Source organism: Lissotriton vulgaris, chromosome 5, assembly GCF_964263255.1.
Source record: "Lissotriton vulgaris chromosome 5, aLisVul1.2, whole genome shotgun sequence".
NCBI lineage: Eukaryota > Metazoa > Chordata > Amphibia > Caudata > Salamandridae > Lissotriton > Lissotriton vulgaris.
Genome location: NC_141693.1, coordinates 1,168,158,627 through 1,168,176,435, shown reverse-complemented (window position 1 = coordinate 1,168,176,435; position 17,809 = coordinate 1,168,158,627). Strand labels below are relative to the sequence as shown.

The 17,809-nt window shown below is 45.9% G+C and overlaps 1 protein-coding gene across 1 annotated transcript in view; it reads left to right on the top strand.

Annotated features, from left to right (window-relative positions):
• Positions 1-221: 221 nt before the first annotated feature.
• Positions 222-17,809, top strand: part of PRDX3 (peroxiredoxin 3) — a 104,409-nt gene continuing 86,821 nt past the window's right edge. Inside the window, exons 1-2 of the mRNA XM_086922930.1 lie at positions 222-334; positions 8,547-8,661. Of these exons, the coding sequence (XP_086779056.1) occupies positions 299-334; positions 8,547-8,661 (151 nt within the window). The 5' untranslated portion in view covers positions 222-298. The remainder of the gene's footprint in view (positions 335-8,546; positions 8,662-17,809) is intronic.

Genomic DNA, 17,809 nt, shown 5'->3' with positions numbered 1-17,809 from the left:
AGATGTTTGACTCGTTTCGAACTTGTAGAGCCCGACTAGCCCCTTGGCTCCCTGTTAATCTGCTTGCTCGCCCCCTCTAGTTTGAAGTGCCACACGTGTGCCAGAATGCTCCTCATCAACTCTTAATCTGAAACAGTCGCATTTCCAAATTGCAACCACAACTCCTCCTAGTGTTCATCCGACAGAGACAGACGTAGAGCCCTCCTCCTATTCGCCAACCGTGGGGGCGGGGCTACTCGGTGATTTGTGCGTCAAGCCCCGCCCCTTTAGCAGGTCATCCAAGCTGTCTATTGGAAACATGGCTGCCTCCTGGGGAAGGTTACTGCGAGCTGGGGTGAGACTGCAACTTTGGGGGCCGTAGGAATTATTGCATGAGACTGCAGCAGAGTTGCTGATGTTGCGGAGTGATGGTAGCGAGGAGCGAGACTAGAGCAAGAATAGGGGTGACAATAGCAACTGGGGATGAAAAGACGTGAGACTGCAGCCCGAGCATGGCATGGGGTAACGTTGGGTCTGGAGCCGTGCCTTTCTGTTCGGAGGTGAAGCTTCAGCTTTTGTGCGGGAGGATAGATAGTGGGACAACAGCCCTGGAATGTGGTATAAGAGGGACTCGCTATTTTTTTTTCTTTTGCAGCTGTTGAGTAATTTTTTTTTCTCCTTTTCGGAGTTTCATATAGAGCGAACTTGACCCGAAGGTAGGGCTCTTTACATGAGCATCAGTTGCATAACAGACGGAAACATGATTTTTAGTTGGGCACGGGGAACTGATGTGATTTGCCCAGAATGCCAGGATGTTGAGCGTCCCTGCCGAGACTCGAAACCTGTTCCCCCAGCTGTGTGGTCGACCGCTCTGGGGGGGTGCAGTCGGCGTGGGTGAAGCTAGAAAATTGGGATGAAATAGCTTTCGGGTTTCTCCCTGTTACCAGGTACTATCTCATCCAGGTCCGTTTTAGCCACCAATTCTGCTGTAATTGTTTTAGTTCATGCTTGCATTGGTAAAGAAAAAAACTGCAAATCTCGAACACCACGTGCTGATGACTAATAACTCCAGGATTGGATGAGTCAAAGTGTTATACAAACTTGAGCAGCCATCCGGATAGTGTGGTTGTGTCAGAGGCAGAGATGGGGCTCTTTCAATCTTGGTTACGATGTTGCAAGTCTTGACTAAGAGAGTGTGAGAGCCTGAGCGGGAGAGAAGAGTGGATGGCCTTCGTAAAAGATAGAAAGAATCCAAAGAGGTTCAAGAGAGTGAGCGACTTTAAGAAATATAACCCAAGGATAAAGGGGTTTAGTTAGGCGCTGAGCTGCCTAATTAATTGTAGATACATTTAAGTGGAGTTAGTGAAACGACACGCAGGAAACAGGCGCGGGAGATCAAGGTGCCAGGGTACAGTAGAGATGGAAAGCAGTCCTTTAGGGAGTTGATTTATATAGCGCTTCACTGAGCACGACAGCGCATTATCGGGTATATACAGGCGCACAACGCCCTCCCTCGGTCGTGCGCTATCTCTATATCTCTCGCTGCTGCCGCCTCAGGACACCGGATCCTTTCTGCAGTCGTGTACGCTGGGCTATTGTACGTAGCAGGCAGTGCAAACACCTTTAAAAAGTGGAGGAGGCTTTTTTTTCTATTAATTTCTTCTCGTGCTGCCTACGGTCGACCTCTCTTCAGCCCATTTGCAAGGTGTCAAAGACTTGGTGGGGACAGATGGAAGGCCTCATAAGCATATATCTCCACTCTCCCCATTGACAACTGCACTGTAGCGGTTACTTGTCACGTCTCAACTTCTAAATAAAACATGCATACCTTTATTTTAAAATGTAATTGAGCAAGATAGTTATATTGTGTTATATTGTCATTTTTATAGCGCGTTCCCTATATAGGCTTATGAGGCCCAAGCCGCTATTGCATCTGAAAAAGAAATTAAGAGGTCATAAAGAGGTAAAACAAAGCCTTAACACAAGGAAAGACAAAGAGATACTAATTTCTTGGTAGATTTGCACAAAGCGATACTGGAAAACCTGAATAAATCAGTTTCCTCTGTTAAATTGTTTGATCTTAGGCAAATATTTTATTTCACCAAAACTATTTATTTCCTCATATCTATTAATAAGTACTTCAATGCAGTGGGATAATGTGACCTATTAATGTTAAAGAAATACACTGTTTTTCATTTTGAACAACCTTATCATATTTTAAGTCATATTTGTTGTATGATTTACATAGCAAACATTTTCGGATCTCTGCTCGTGCACAGGCTCTAAGATCTGAGCCAAGCCATTGGCTCAGTTCTTCTGGCTCTGCTCATCCTGTAAATTTATTGGCCACCTCTAGCGTCGGCACATGGGAAGAGCACTACTCTGAACATCATGTACATCTGTGGTGACCAGAGGCAGTGAGACAACAGATCTGCTTGACTCATTGCTTTTGTGCTCTCGAACACACCCCCCCCCTCCCCGCTAGGTGGCACGGCTGCCAGAGCTTCCGGTGTAGAACGCTGTCAGTGGACACTGTTGTTGTACAGAGGAAGCCTGCTGAGAAACTTTGCAGTGGCACTTGGCCAACAACTATTTGCTGGGGACCCCAGAGTCATCGACCCGAGGTGGTGGTAAGTGGCAACAATTTCACCGCAGAGTAACGGCCAGCTTGAAGTCCTCAGTAGCAGCTGAGCCATTGGGAATTGCAGCATGGCCAAAGTGAGGTGGGAGCCACCAGGCGCCTCACTGAGGTAAGATGAGACATTCTGTATTGAGGAGTCGACACAGTGAGTCTGCCCTTCCCAGCTGAGTTTCCCTGTTTAGGGCCCCACCCCCTTCTTTCTCCTCTACTCTATGCCCTAGAATGAAATCATTTGAGTTGCAGGGGGATAAAAAAAAAAAACTCTGTGAGAGGAGTATGCAGCAGATGCACCTGAGGGGAGTTACAAGGTACCACACTGCACAATCTAAAAGCTAGAAGGCGCGCTGCACAATAACGCATTATTGCAGCCTGAAGAGAAAAGGCATCCTCACACAGAGGCAGTTAGCAGTCTAGCAGTATGGAGTTGATGTCCCCTGTCTTCTGGCTACTTTCGGACAATAGTGTATCCTCTTTGAGTGTGGCTTCTAATACAAGTATTCGAGCTGACCACACTGAGACACTTGATCTCCCTCAGTTGGTTACTAGAGAGTGGGTGACGCAGATGGCTAGTATGATCCTGCAAAAGATTGTCACGAAGGAGCAGGAAATGCGAAAAATGGCAATAAAGGTTCTAAAGACTACCCCTTGTTCTCCAAAATTTGAAACACTGGAACAGAGATCATGACTGCAGGGCCAGAGGGGTGTGTGCTAGAGAGAGCCATGCCAGGCCCAGTTTTATTTGAGTCGGTACCATACGGCATGCATCCTCTGTTATGTAGAGTGCAAGATGCATCAAGTTCTTTGTTAAAACCCACACCAAAGGTAGCCTGTGACCATTCAAGACAAGAGGCCTACAAAACTACTACTCCAATTCTATTTTCTCAAAAGCTACTTGAAAGATTCACACCAAACTAAGCAAAGGTACTCTCTTGAGTTAAGTTCTACTTTCATGCCAAGTGTGGTCTCATTCCGTTCAGCTGTTTTTATCTCTTCAACAGCTCCCTGTAAGAATTTAAATGAGAAACATCACTATTTTTACTTTTTTAGACCCCCCCCCCCTTCCCATTTGTTTCGTCCACAGTTGATGGGCCAGCATTCATGCCATTTCGATGTGCCATGCCAACCGAATCTTCTACACCTATAATGGGCATTCTGGTTCCCCCCCAACTACCACATCATTAGGCTTGACAGGTCTGGCAAGATAGGTGGCGGAATCGCATGCATATACAGGAACAGCCTTTCTGTTCTGAAAGTCTCCACGCCTTCCCTACCCCCTCCAACTTCCTATGAATACATCTTCCTCGATATCATCAGTGATGGCAAACCGATATGCTCTCTTCATGGCATTTATCACCCACCCAGAGACAACCTCATCTTCGCCCAACAAATGATGGACTTGATTTCAACCAACACCGGACGACAGCTCACCCAAATATACCTTGGTGACTTCAACCTCCATTGGAACGATCTCAATGATGAGGTGGTAAATAGTCTTAAAAGCTTCTTCAGCGCCCTGGACCTCACACAATTATGCAACAGCCCGACCCACGAGAAAGGTTCTATCCTCGACCTTATCATCGCCAAAGAGGACGCCACTCAACTTGAGTCTATCCAACCCTGTGACTGGTCAGACCATCATATTGTCACATTCCACATCAATGAAAAAGTCAAACTCAACTCTGTTCAACCCTCCAGACCTAAAGTCTGGAAAAGAGACCTGAAAAAACTCAACCCATTCTCCATACCCCCTAACAGCCGTGACCTCGTACTCCCGCCTACGGGCGCTACAGATGTCCAATCCCTGACTGACCACTATCTCAACGCCATGACCTCAATAATTAATGAGGCTGCTCCCAAGCAGCTAAAAAGAGTCTCCGCTAAAATCTCCAATCCATGGTACGACGGGAGTCTCAATGAAGATAGACGAGCCATGCGAATGGCAGAGCGCACCTAGAGGGCAGCTCCCTCTGCACTGCACCTGAAAACCCTGAAGAAAAAGAGAAACGCCTACTTCAGGAAAATAAAGCGCTCAAAAGCAAACTTCTTCAGCCTCCAGCTCGACCAAGCAAAAAACCGCCCAAGAAAACTGTTTGAGTTAATCAGAACACAAGCCAAGGAACAACCCCAACCTCTCAGTACCTTGCACGAAGCACCCTCCTGTGAAGACTTCGCCGCTTTCTTTACCCAAAAAACTGACAACATAAAGCATGATCTCCGCGCTGACGCAAGACTCCACACCACACTCAACTGCATAACACCCACCGAACCTAAAAACAATGCAACATGGTCAACCTTTTGAAACTTACTCCGAAGAAGAAATAGGCAAACTGCTCAGCACCTTGAAACCTTCCAATCACCTCACGGATCCCCTCCCTGCTAACGCTGTCAAAGATTTCACCCCACTGCTCCTTCCACTCTGGACTAAAATTATCAACAGCTCGCTCCAAGAAGGAACCATTCCTGACTCCCTCAAAGTTGGACAAGTCACCCCTTTGCTGAAGAAACCTACTGCCGACCCATCCGACCTAAACAACTACTGTCCCATTACCAATATTCCCACTCTCGCCAAATTATTGGAAAAATGCGCACAACTACAACTGACTAAACACATTGATCTGTTTGATCTCCTCAACCCTCGTCAATCAGGCTTCCGAGCAGGACACAGCACTGAAACTGCTATGACTCACATAATCGACAACGCCCTTCAAATCCTAGATCAAGGTGATACCTGCCTCCTCATCCTTCTTGATCTCTCTTCAGCATTCGACACTGTTAAACATGAGAAGTTACTTGATCTTTTGAACACAAGAATGGGTCTTTCTGGGACTGTTCTCAAGTGGTTCACCTCCTTTTTACACAACAGGTCGCAGAAATTCAAGAGTAACAACCTGATGTCCTCTCCAATACCTGTTTCGTTAGGCTTCCCCCAAGGATTCTCCCTATCACCAACTTTGTTCAACCTAGTTATGGAACCTCTCACCACCTTGATTCAAGCATCCAATGTACTTTTTCACATGTACGCAGATGACACCCTACTATATCTCAAATTACAATCCCCCAATGACATCTTACTCCTGAACTCAACGATCAGAAGCACCCAATCCTGGCTTGCTGATAATCATCTCAAACTCAATGCTCTGAAAACAGAATTCCTGCTGATCTCACCTCCCGCGAAGATCTCTACCACTCAAACCTGGCTTAAACAGTTAACTGCACTCAATGTCCAACCCACCATAGTGGATTCAGCAAAATCCCTAGGCATAACTCTCGACTCCAATCTCAACATGCAGCATCATATCAGCAAAGCTACTAAGGGAGCACACTTCCAAATCAATACCCTGAGGAAACTTAAACCCTTCCTACCAGCCAAAAACTTCCAAACTGCAGTACAAGCACTAGTAATCCCGCAAATTGAATACGGCAGCACCGCCCTCTGCGGTCTCCCGTTAACCACTACTGCACCCCTAAGAGCCTCTCTAAACGCTGCAGCGAGACTCATCACTGGATCAAAAAAACACTCTCATATCTCCCCTGACTTGAAATCACTGGACTGGCTGCCTTTTGAAGCCAGAATACATTTGAAAATCGCCTGCATGACACACAAGGCTCTACACCTGAGCTCTCCCAGATACCTCACTCAGAAGCTGTCAATCTCTGGCGGCTCTAGAAACACTAGAGGCACAAACAATCTTCTGCTAAAACCTCGAAGATTCCGGAAGGAAAAAACTTATAAACGCTCTTTCTCAGGAATGGCACCCAGGATCTGGAACTCACTCCCTCCTGAAACCAGGCTCATCTCCTCCATCACACTTTTTAAGAAAGAAGTAAAAGCTATGTTTATGGCCAAATACACTTGACCTATTAGCGTGGATCTGGAAAGACTCTACACCGATCTGTATTATTCTGTTCGAACTCTATGACTATGTATTTCACCTGTAATATTGACGCTACTGACTATCTATGCACACATTTAACTGTAATATTTATGTTATTGATGTGCTGTACTACTTTGCTCCCTCACGTACCTACCCTTCCCACTTATTATGTTTAATTTCACTCTTTTGTTGGTATTCCCGGCTTTGTTATGCGCTCTGATATCTGCAAAGATCTTGTTCGCGCTATATAAAACTTTCAAAATAAAATAAATAAATAAACCCCAATGGACAGAATGATTTTCTTTTAAAAATGTAAAACTCTTGAGAGCTGGAGCAGATTTCATATTACAAATGCTTTACACCTAGAAACAACTTTCTTATGATCAAGCGTCTTCTTCACTGGGATTTTACCTTGCAGCATAAATTAAACCCCATGTATCCACTCCGATCAGTTTCTCATAGGGCAAACAGATGTAAAAATAGCTTAAAGGGTATCTATGAAGAGGCCGTACAGCGTAACGGCAGCATTTCCCTATTATAGGTATGGTATCACTGTGTCATCCCTTTCTAACTAGTGTAGTTTGGCAGAAAAATACTTGTGAAGCCTAACTCTACTGTCAAAGCAAGATCCGTCAGATGCAGCATAACTCTGAGTATAATAGATTACCAATACAATGCATTACAGAAGGAAAACACACTTCTTTGTGCGCAGCACTTTTCAATATGTACATCACACTTTCTCCTGTAAATACTAAAAGACATCTAAGAACCACCTTTATAGAGACCAGAGTCGCTCTCCCAGAAGGCGTTTTGAAGAAATTAGTAGCAAATTGCAAATTCTATGAAGCACATTGCCCATTCAAGATTCACCACAAATAAATTTTAGTGGATTTGATATTTAATGTCCTGTGGGTCTTAAAAGAGAATTGAAAGCTGGCTGTCATAATATGTTATTACAAGACATTATTTTTGGAGACACAGGACAAAGCGCCAGCTTTGTGGCTTACTACATGGATGACGCTCAGTCAAGCATTACATATGAGAACTGCTCAATGTGGGGTGCTAACAAAAATTATGTTATGCTTAAGGTAGTGCAGAATCATGGCACAGCAAATAACATGTTATAATATTACCAACGGAGTGGTATTCAGTCTATTTCAGGAGGAACGAACAATGAATCGGGAACAAATCTGTCTTGCTAATCATACACCCCAACCAGGTGTGTTAACTCACTAAGCTCAGGTTTTATTTAGACCTGTGCATGAGTGCAGCCTCTAATAAGCATATGTTGCAACATCCTGATGAGCAGACTGTAAACATACCTTTGGCCAACAATCTGGCAAGAGCGCCTTTCTGTACATGCAATAACAAATACTTCATGAGCACGTTCTCCTGCTAGGATGGAATTCTCAGAGAATTGGCAAAAAGGGCCAACATTTTGAAATAAATTTACGAAAACGTGTTTAATTTACTTTGTACGGTAATCTGTTCCACCTGCTTGTTACTTCATTTCTCTCAACCCCTCCTTTAATGTTCTGTGTAAGTAGTCTATATACGTCAAATCCACATACTCGTGTTTGTTCCAATAGAATTGGGTTTGTCCAATATGTTTTAAATGCATAGTTTGTCACTATTTTGATTTATTGGCTCTTAGACTAAGTCAGCTCCCAATTGTTTGACGTATTGGCCAGTCTCCGTTGCTTGGTGTGTCACCCCCCCCTTCCCCACAGCTTTGGTCTAGTTGCACTATGGGGTATCTAGCACACTACGCTTTAGTGTAGTGTATGGAGTGCTTGATCGGCAGAGTGTTGTATTTGCTGTGATGTTATGTGGGAAGTGTGTTGGTGTTTTCCTCGAGTGATCAGAGAAGTGATCTTAGCGTGTGGTACAGTGTCTAGAGTTGTGATTGAGGAGAAGGTCTGAGTGATAGGGGTATAAAAAGTAATTGTAATTAGCTGGTGGTGATTTATTCTGCGGGTTCCTTGTTATGTTTAATTATTTTCTTATTTTGGTGCTCGTTTTTTTACTTCATTATTAATTAAACCTTGCAGGTTCTTAAAGCCCGGTCTGTGTCCTTTGCCGCTCCTTCCCCTGTCGCCTTCCAGGCATGCGTTCGAACCCATCTTCCTACAGCCTGCGTCCTCCAGAAGCCAGCCTTCAGCACTAGTGAGTACAGCATCATTGCAAGGGTGCTTGATGGGCCCCCTTTCCACTTGTAATGCAGTAAATACAGCTATAATTGGGGATCCGTGGACCCCTACGAGCAGTGGCCCCTTAGGTTACTGCACCTGCTGCACTTTTGATGGCTATGCCCGAGTAAGAGCAACTGGTGTGAACCCAGCTTGGAGCTCACAGAGGGTCATGGGAGGCTTATCAGTACACTTGCATTTGTCATGTTGAACATAGGTTTGGGAAATGTATACCTTTATCTGATTCATCATTTTCGCACTGCATTAACGACTTACTCAATGGCGTTTAGTTCTTTTCATACCAGCCGTGCCTAGACCCTGTAGGGGTTTATCTTTGAGTTTTAGTAATGCGCTCTCGAGCATGGAGGTGCTATCATCGTGGTCACCCTCCCTCTTTCTGAATACGTAAGGAATGATAGACTGTGTGCCTCTGACTTACCTTTGCAGCTAAGTAAACCTGCTTCGGTTTTTAATGGGAACCACGTGGGTCAGGATGTGAAATACATTGCAATAAGTGGCATATTTTGTGGTGATAAGCATCTCATCGAATCTATAAATGGTTCACACTGTGATAAATATCAGTGTGAGACACCTCTGAACGTCCCCAGGTATGGCAGCAGCACACATTTGGAGGCCACCAGCTGGCCTTCCAGTAGGATGACCCTGTCACTCCAGGGCAATAGGGACATTGTCTACAGCAATAAAAGTTTCACCTACAAATCACTGTTTTGTGTCAGTCCAGTTCAATGGAAGTAAAACATGACCTAAGACATATAGCAGTAGATTATAATCAAGACAAGTCCAGTTATAGACACAGTATCCTTAATGACCTTGATGGAGGTGGTCACTCTAGTTCCAGATGCAACAAGCTCTAGCTTTGCTTCTCCCAATGTCGCATGGATAGATACTTGCAGGCTTCAAATCACTTCAACTCTGGAGGTATAATATTTAATGATTTACCTAGAATTAAATTCCATGTTAGTATTCTAGTAAAATTTAACACAAATTGGTAACTTAATAATTTTAACCTTAACAGCTTCACTTTTAACTCAGGAATACAATTTGTCAAATGCCTGTGCTGATCTCAAAATAGAGGCCCTCGTGTAAACCAAGTTTACAACCGGTTCGAATTTCATTAAGTTAATTCTCACTGTACTATTGTTAATTTTTTGCTGTTACTGTTAAAGTGTTCTTTGTCTGCTGGCCACCCATAAGCCATGACGGATCACTGACAGAATATCCAAACCAAAAATATCGCATGGACCGAATATCTTAGCAAAAAATCTAGGACCAAAGTATTGAGGAGATAAGTGCAAATAGGGAATTACAGATTTACTATTCCTAATTCCACATCATCGTACCATGACGAGATATACATACATATAATCTCGTCAATTTACATATATGTGGAGCTATATATAGTAAAACTTTATTTAGCTACAGAAACGTACCTATGCAATATTTTTGTCCTCTATATTCTTGACACAATATTTTATCCCACTATATTTTTGGTTTCGATATTCTGCTTCACCCGTGAGCACAATACAATCCCCCAATTAAATGAAGTGTGGGATTATGTCGGCTCTTTAGGAACCCCCTGTTCTACACAGGAGAAATTTTTTACTTCTGGCATCGTAGGGATGAGTGTAGTAGTGGAAAGCTCTCGATCATCATAATTTGCTATTTCTTGTGGAATTTTTACAGCATTTCCTAGGAGAGGGACGTCTGGGTTTCGTATGATTCTTTGCTGCAGTCGTTTTGAGAAACAAAAAGCCAGAAGTCTGGATCCATTTGTCAGTGTATTGAGACTGATGAATGTGGGGTGTCTCCGTAATAACCCCAATACACTTTCAGCCCAAAAAAGGCAAAAGTTGCTCAGATTAGTCACGGAGCAATACTGGTGTAAAGAACATGGTAGATAGAGGTGGAGCAGCAGTAGGGCACAGTCTGATGGGTTACAACTGAAGGCCGTACAGTGTCTGTCCATCATATAAGGGTACAAAAGATGGCCGCCGGAGCAGGAGCTCACTAAGAGCTCCCAGTGCTTGGGATCCCCTTGGTTGGATTTATCCCTGTCAGCACCCATCGCTCCATGGAACCGAACTATTGAAAAGTAACAGGATTGTAACCAGCATTGTTTTTTCTCTTCCTACCTTGTCCGGCGGATGGTTGGAGCCTGCTAGCCACTCGTCTCGGTCCGGGTCACCTGGAGACATCACCACCCTCATCGGACGACTGCTGATCAACGGTCCGGATGTCTGGAGCATACGGAGCCTACAGAGGGTCTTGAGCATACGGAGCCTACAGAGGGTCGGCGCTCTGAAGCTCCCCCCCTCTCCCCCCCCTCACTGCACCGGATTGTGGCTCCCGACGAGTTTTGTGCCTACGGTGGGTCAGTGAGCGATCAGAAGCTCACCCCACCCCCCCCCTGCACCGGAGTTGCGAGCTGAAGCACACCCCACCCGGCGTGGCCGTGGCTGCCGGGGCTGTCTGCTGTGATCGCCGATCACTGGCGGGCATAGGATCGGTCATCTCATCCGCTCCGGTTCCCCCTGCTGACGGTTTGAGGACTATTGGGACCGTCTGCCGGGACGCCAGACACTGACGGGCACTGTGGAGGTGCTGTAGGCGAGGCGGGCAGACTGTGTTGGTTGAGGTGGTGCCCCAGCACAGTGGTGCGGAGCGGGACGACGGGGCCGATCCTCCTGCTGAGAGAGATTGCGTGGAAGACGACGAGCACGAAGGAGGCACTGGAGGATTGGTCTCCGCACTAGAGCCCCTGTCTGCGCGGCTCACGACGGAGGTGTGTCTGGCCTCTCTCGACTGCACTACGGGAGCTGTGGAGGTATGGGGCAGCTGGCGGGAGAGTTGGGCGGTGGGTCGGCTGAACGTCACGAAGCCTGCATACAGAGAAGACGCCTAATAGCCCAACCACCCTCCCCAGGAAATGCCCAGGAAAGGCGTTGAACAACTGAAAAAGATCTATGTTAGCACTAACATTGGCTACCTCTATGCAACCCTCATCTGCACAAATATACCTTCGGCATTCTGACTTGAACAGCTTCAGTGCAGCTCGTCTCACTCATTTATGCCGAGATGTAAACGCTGAAGATTGTAATTGTCCCTGAGGCTGGGTCTGCAGATCGCATGCCGAAGTGAAGGCTGATAAAGGTATTTACTGTGCCTCACTCGTTTTTTGCTAGATAAGTTACATATTTTTGCCCCATTCGTTTTCGTTTTGATAAGAAAAAGAAAACAACCTCTTTTGTTCAAAATGGCCGGGGCCATAAACGGAGCTTTTAATCCCCTCCTGTACTGCCTGAACCCACGAGGCCCCTCAGCAGCTCCACTTTAGATAACAAAACTGAGATAAGACTCCCCATGGAATGCAGGACCCTGATCCAGCCGGAATAGAATCTGAAACTGCTCTTCCCTCCTATGAAAACAGCAACAACAAAAAGAGGACTAATGATTCTATCCTCCCTATTTGGCGGCCATTTTAGACTACTCTTTCTCTCATTGGCGGCCATCATGGACTAGTCTTTCTGGCTATCATTTACTATCGGTACCACAGACTTTACATAGCTCTGTATTTAAATCTTTGTGTGCTTAAGTGTCTGCCTTTTATTGCAGTGTTATATTATGTTATAAAGACCTAAGGCCTCTTAGACTCTTAGACTACTTTTATTGGCTGCACAATTTACACAGCTTGGCGTTTTCACATCGGATTTAGATAGTCTGCCTTTACAGTGATATTTATTAAAATATTCCTAATTGTATCCAGCACATTTCACTTTTTCTGCACCTATTGCTACCCATATATTATTGCCTTTTACAGTGGTATTATATTTTATATTCCTAATTGTATCTTGCACGTCCCACTTTATCGTCACCGGTAACGCACCGTTTGCTACCTCCATATATTTTTCTTTTGCTGCTCACTAATGCCACTTGTTGTTGTTTCATATAATTTGTGTGTGCAACTGTATTCTGTCACTGACTCCTGTACCTTACATATTTTTGACTACTCATTATTGCCACCTTCGATTTAGATATTTTTATGGTCTGCACAGTTATTTTATTCCAGTATTTTGTCAGTATTATATTTCTACTTGTTCTGCACTTGTTTATAACCTACGTAGAATTCACTCCTATTCCTAAAATGTACTGACGAATATCTCACATAGACTTGTCACTGATGTAACCTGCACTCATTACATTGTTCCTTCCCGTATACACCGATTACTACCTCATATTTGTTAGCTGCTCATTGGTGTCACCCCTGCTCCATGTAACTTACAGTCCTCATCAGTATTCTGCTCCTTTATATCTTTATTGTGCACCCTACACTTGTGCAACTCGCACCCATCTCAAGTGTTAGTCTGGTATGCACCGATTACTACCTCAAATACCTTGGCAGCTCACTAGTGTCACTTCCCATTATCTCACTATTATTGTCTGCATCTGTACTCTGCGTATAGCATTATTGTGCACTCACTAGTGTCACTTTTGGCCCACGCAACTGTTTATGACAGTGCACCCTCCCTACTACACCTACCTAGACTGTCCTCCCATCATGGAACCCGTCGGCAGGCACACATATAGAATCAACTACCCACCCTCACTCACTAAAAAAGCCGCTAAACGCTTTAAACACAACTTCCTGAGGTCCCACCCTGAATCTCCATTTGCAGACACCTACTTCTCACCAGTCAATGGTTCACAGAACATTGATATCATTTTCCACACCATACGCAGAGCCCAATGGAGAAAAGCGTTCCTCACCTTACTCACCGTCTCCACCTCCAGGAATTTCGCGCATGGCCTAAAACTCTCCATCACACCATCCCAACCATCCCAACTCTTCCCGGGCAGAACCACCATCCCTATATACAATAACGGGATTATCCTCATTCAATCCACAGACAAGAACCTGGAACTACTAGACAACCTGTTCCCACGTTCAAACAACACCTCGCCAATCATCGGACCCCCACTCATAGCACCCTCAGGCCTATCACCCGTGAATTCACAGCCCCCAATCACATCCCTTCTAACCTAGCTCAACCCCAAAACGACACGCACCTTTCCTCCACCCCCGGCACCTTGGACATTCACCCACCTAATGTAGCTACCTCGCACTCCTCATTTACAGACCTAGATCCCTCACCCACACATTCCAGCGGCACCCCCTCCCCCCCCACCAACCTCACCTTGTCCTCCTCTCATACCACACCCATTCCTGTCACCCCTGACACCACAGCCTCAAACCACATTCATTCTAACCTAGCCCAGCCCCAAAACGACATGCACCTCTCCTTTACTCCCGACACCCTAGTCATTCACCCACCTACCGTAGCTACCCCACACCCCTCAAGCACAGACATAGATCTCTCTCCCTCATACACCAACCACCTCACCCCTTCCCCCTACACACCAGCCCTCATCCCCGTTCCTCTCACCCCTGACACCACAGCTCCCACCCGCAACCGCCTAACCTAGATCAGCATCATACCGACACACACAAAGGCAAACCCCACCCTTTATACCCCCATTCTCAGCCCCCACTTCCACCCATTAACTAATCACACAGAACACACTACCTCCATCAACTCAACTCCACCCCCTCAAAAAAGAACCATATACAATCCCACTTCCCCCCCACCCAGTCTCACCCCCCACTACCCAACCTCCACCCCCTTCACCACTAATAAACGCCCATCCTCCACCCTGCACTCTCCTCCTACCACCAATATTCTCATCCACACCACCAACCTCTCCCCTATGTCATCCACGCCCAACCCTCCCATCCCCACCTCCAACACATTTCCCACACTGGACTACATTACGGCCTCCCTCCTCCAGCTCAAAGAAGACATGCACATCATCAAACAACAACTACTCTGTCTATCACACTCCAGTCACCCGTCACCCAACACCCTCCACCAGATCAAACAAGACATTCACATCATCAAACAATTACTCAGCACACACCCCTCACGCGCCTCCACCATCACCTCCCCTCCCAGCTGGTCCTCCACCCAGGCGGCGAACTCTCGCACTCGACTCCCACCGCACTGGACCTCAATCCCTGTTCACAACCGCGAAAACCGCCCCCATCGCTCCTGCAACCCTCTCTCGGACCTCGACTCAATCACCCTCCTCCGCTCCTACGACTCAGCTCCCCATAGCAACACACCCGACACTCTCACTGCCATTCCTACGATTCACTCCAATCCCCTCAGACCCCCCACACTGAACAACAGAATCGCTATCCATAGTAACCTGAGTAAAGTCCCCCTCGCTCTAGAACCCCCTTCCACCCTCGACACACCCCGTCTCAAATGCACTCTCCTCAACTGCAGATCAGCCGCTAGACACTCCTTCGCTATCGCCGATCTCATCCTAAAACTGGATCTTGACTTAATCATCATGACTGAAACATGGCTAACAGAATCTTCTACACCTATAATGGACATTCTGGTTCCCCCCAACTACCACATCACTAGACTTGACAGGTCTGGCAATAAAAAAGGTGGCGGAATCGCATGTATATACAGGAGCAACCTCTGTCTTGAAAGTAACTTCCCCTTCCCTCCCCAACCTCCTGTGAATACATCTGCCTCGATGTTATCAGTGAGGGCAAACCGATCTGCACTCTTCTTGGCGTTTACCACCCACCCGGCGAAAACCTTACCTTCTCCCAACAAATCATGGATATGATCTCAACCAACTCCGGGCGACAACTCACACAAATATACCTTGGTGACTTCAACCTCCACTGGAACGATCATAATGATGCGGTGGTAAAAGGTCTGAAGAATTTCCTTAACGCCCTTGACCTCACTCAAATTTGCAACAGTCCAACACACGAGAAAGGCTCTATCCTCGACCTTATCTCCAAAGAGGCCTCTATCCAACTCTGTGACTGGTCAGACCATCATATTATCACATTCTTCATCAATGAAAAAGTTAAATTTAACCCTGTTCAATCCGCCAGGCCCAAAGTCTGGAAAAGAGACATGAAAAAACTAAACTCAAACTCTGCCCCCCAACAGCTGCAACTTACTGCTTCCTCCTATTGGCGTTAAGGACGTCCAATCCTTGTCTGATCACTATCTTAACACTATGACCTCAATAATCAATGAAGTCGCACCCTTGCAGCTAAAAAAAGCCTCCGCAAAAATTTCCAATCCCTGGTACGACGGTAGTCTCAATGACGATAGACGCGCCATGCGAATGGCAGAGCGCACCTGGAGATCAGCTCCCTCTGCACTGAACCTAAAAACCCTGCGAAGTCTTCGCCTCTTTCTTTAACCAAAAAACTGACAACATAAAGAATGATCTCCTCATGGACGCAAGCCTCTATCCCAAACCCCACTGCATAGCACCCACTAAACCAAAAAACAATGCCACTTGGTCAACCTTTGTCACCTACACGGAAGAAGAAATTGGCAGACTGCTCAGCACTCTGAAACCATCCAATCACCTCACGGACCCCCTTCCTGCTAACGCTGTCAAAGTCCTTACCCTGTCGCTCCTTCCACTCTGGACTAAAATCATTAACAGCTCACTTCAACAAGGGACCATTCCCGACTCCCTCAAAGTTGGACAAGTCACACCTTTGCTAAAGAAACCTACAGCCGACCCCTCTGACCTAAACAACTACCGTCCCATTACCAAGATTCCGACTCTTGCCAAACTGCTGGAAAAATGCGCACAAATACAATTGACTAAACACATTACTCAGTTTGATCTCCTCAACTCTCATCAATCAGGCTTCCGAGCAAATCACAGTACTGAAACTGCTATGACTCACATAATTGACGACGCCCTACAAATCCTAGATCATAACGATACCTGCCTCCTCATCCTCCTTGATCTCTCCTCCGCATTTGACACCGTCAAACATGAGAATTTACTCGAACTATTAAACACAAGAATGGGCCTATCTGGAACTGTGCTCACATGGTTCACGTCCTTTCTGCATAACAGGTCGCAGAAATTCAAGAGCAACAACTTGATGTCCGCGCCAAGACCTGTATCGCTAGGCGTACCACAAGGATCCTCCCTATCCCCAACTTTGTTCAACCTAGTTATGGAACCTCTCACCACCTTGCTACAAGAATCCAATGTACACTTCCACATGTATGCTGATGACACCCAACTTTATCTCAAACTACAATCACCCAACGACATCACACTCTTGAACTCAACGATCAGAAGCACCCAATCCTGGCTGGCCGCTAATCATCTCAAACTCAATGCCCTTAAAACAGAATTCCTTCTGATCTCACCTCCCGCGAAGATCACTACCGCACAAATGTGGCTTAAACACCTAACGGCACTCAATGTTCAACCCACCATCGTGGACTCAGCAAAATCGTTGGGCATAACACTTGACACCAATCTCAGCATGCAGGAACACATCAACAAAGCAACTAAGGGAGCGAACTACCAAATCAACACCCTTAGGAAACTTAAACCCTTCCTTCCAGCCAAAGACTTCCAAACTGCGGTACAATCACTAGTCATACCTCGAATAGAATACGGCAGCACCGCCCTCTGCGGTCTCCCCCCTAGCTACTACGGCACCCATAAGAGCCTCTTTAAACGCCGCAGCGAGACTTATCACTGGATCAAAAAAACACTCACACATTTCCCCTGACTTCAAATCCCTGAACTGGCTGCCTTTTGAAGCCAGAATACACCTGAAAATCGCTTGTTTGACGCACAAGGCTGTCCACCTGAGCTCACCTAGATACCTCGCTCAGAAGCTGACTATTTCTGGAGGCTCCAGAAACACTAGAGGCACAAACAATCTTTTGCTAAAGCCTAAAAGATTCAGCAAGGAAAAAACCTATAAACGCTCTTTCTCAGGAATGGCTCCCAGGATTTGGAACTCACTCCCCCCTGAAACCAGGCTCATCCCCTCTACCATACTTTTCAAGAAAGAAGTAAAAGCGATCCTCATGGCTAAATACACTTGAACCATTACTGGGGATCAACTTCAAAGACTCAATACTGATCTGTACAACTTGTTCGAACCCTTTGCATTTTTGTATGACTTTGAAATTGACTTACTTGATTGTTTATGATATTACTACACTGTACTTTTAACACTA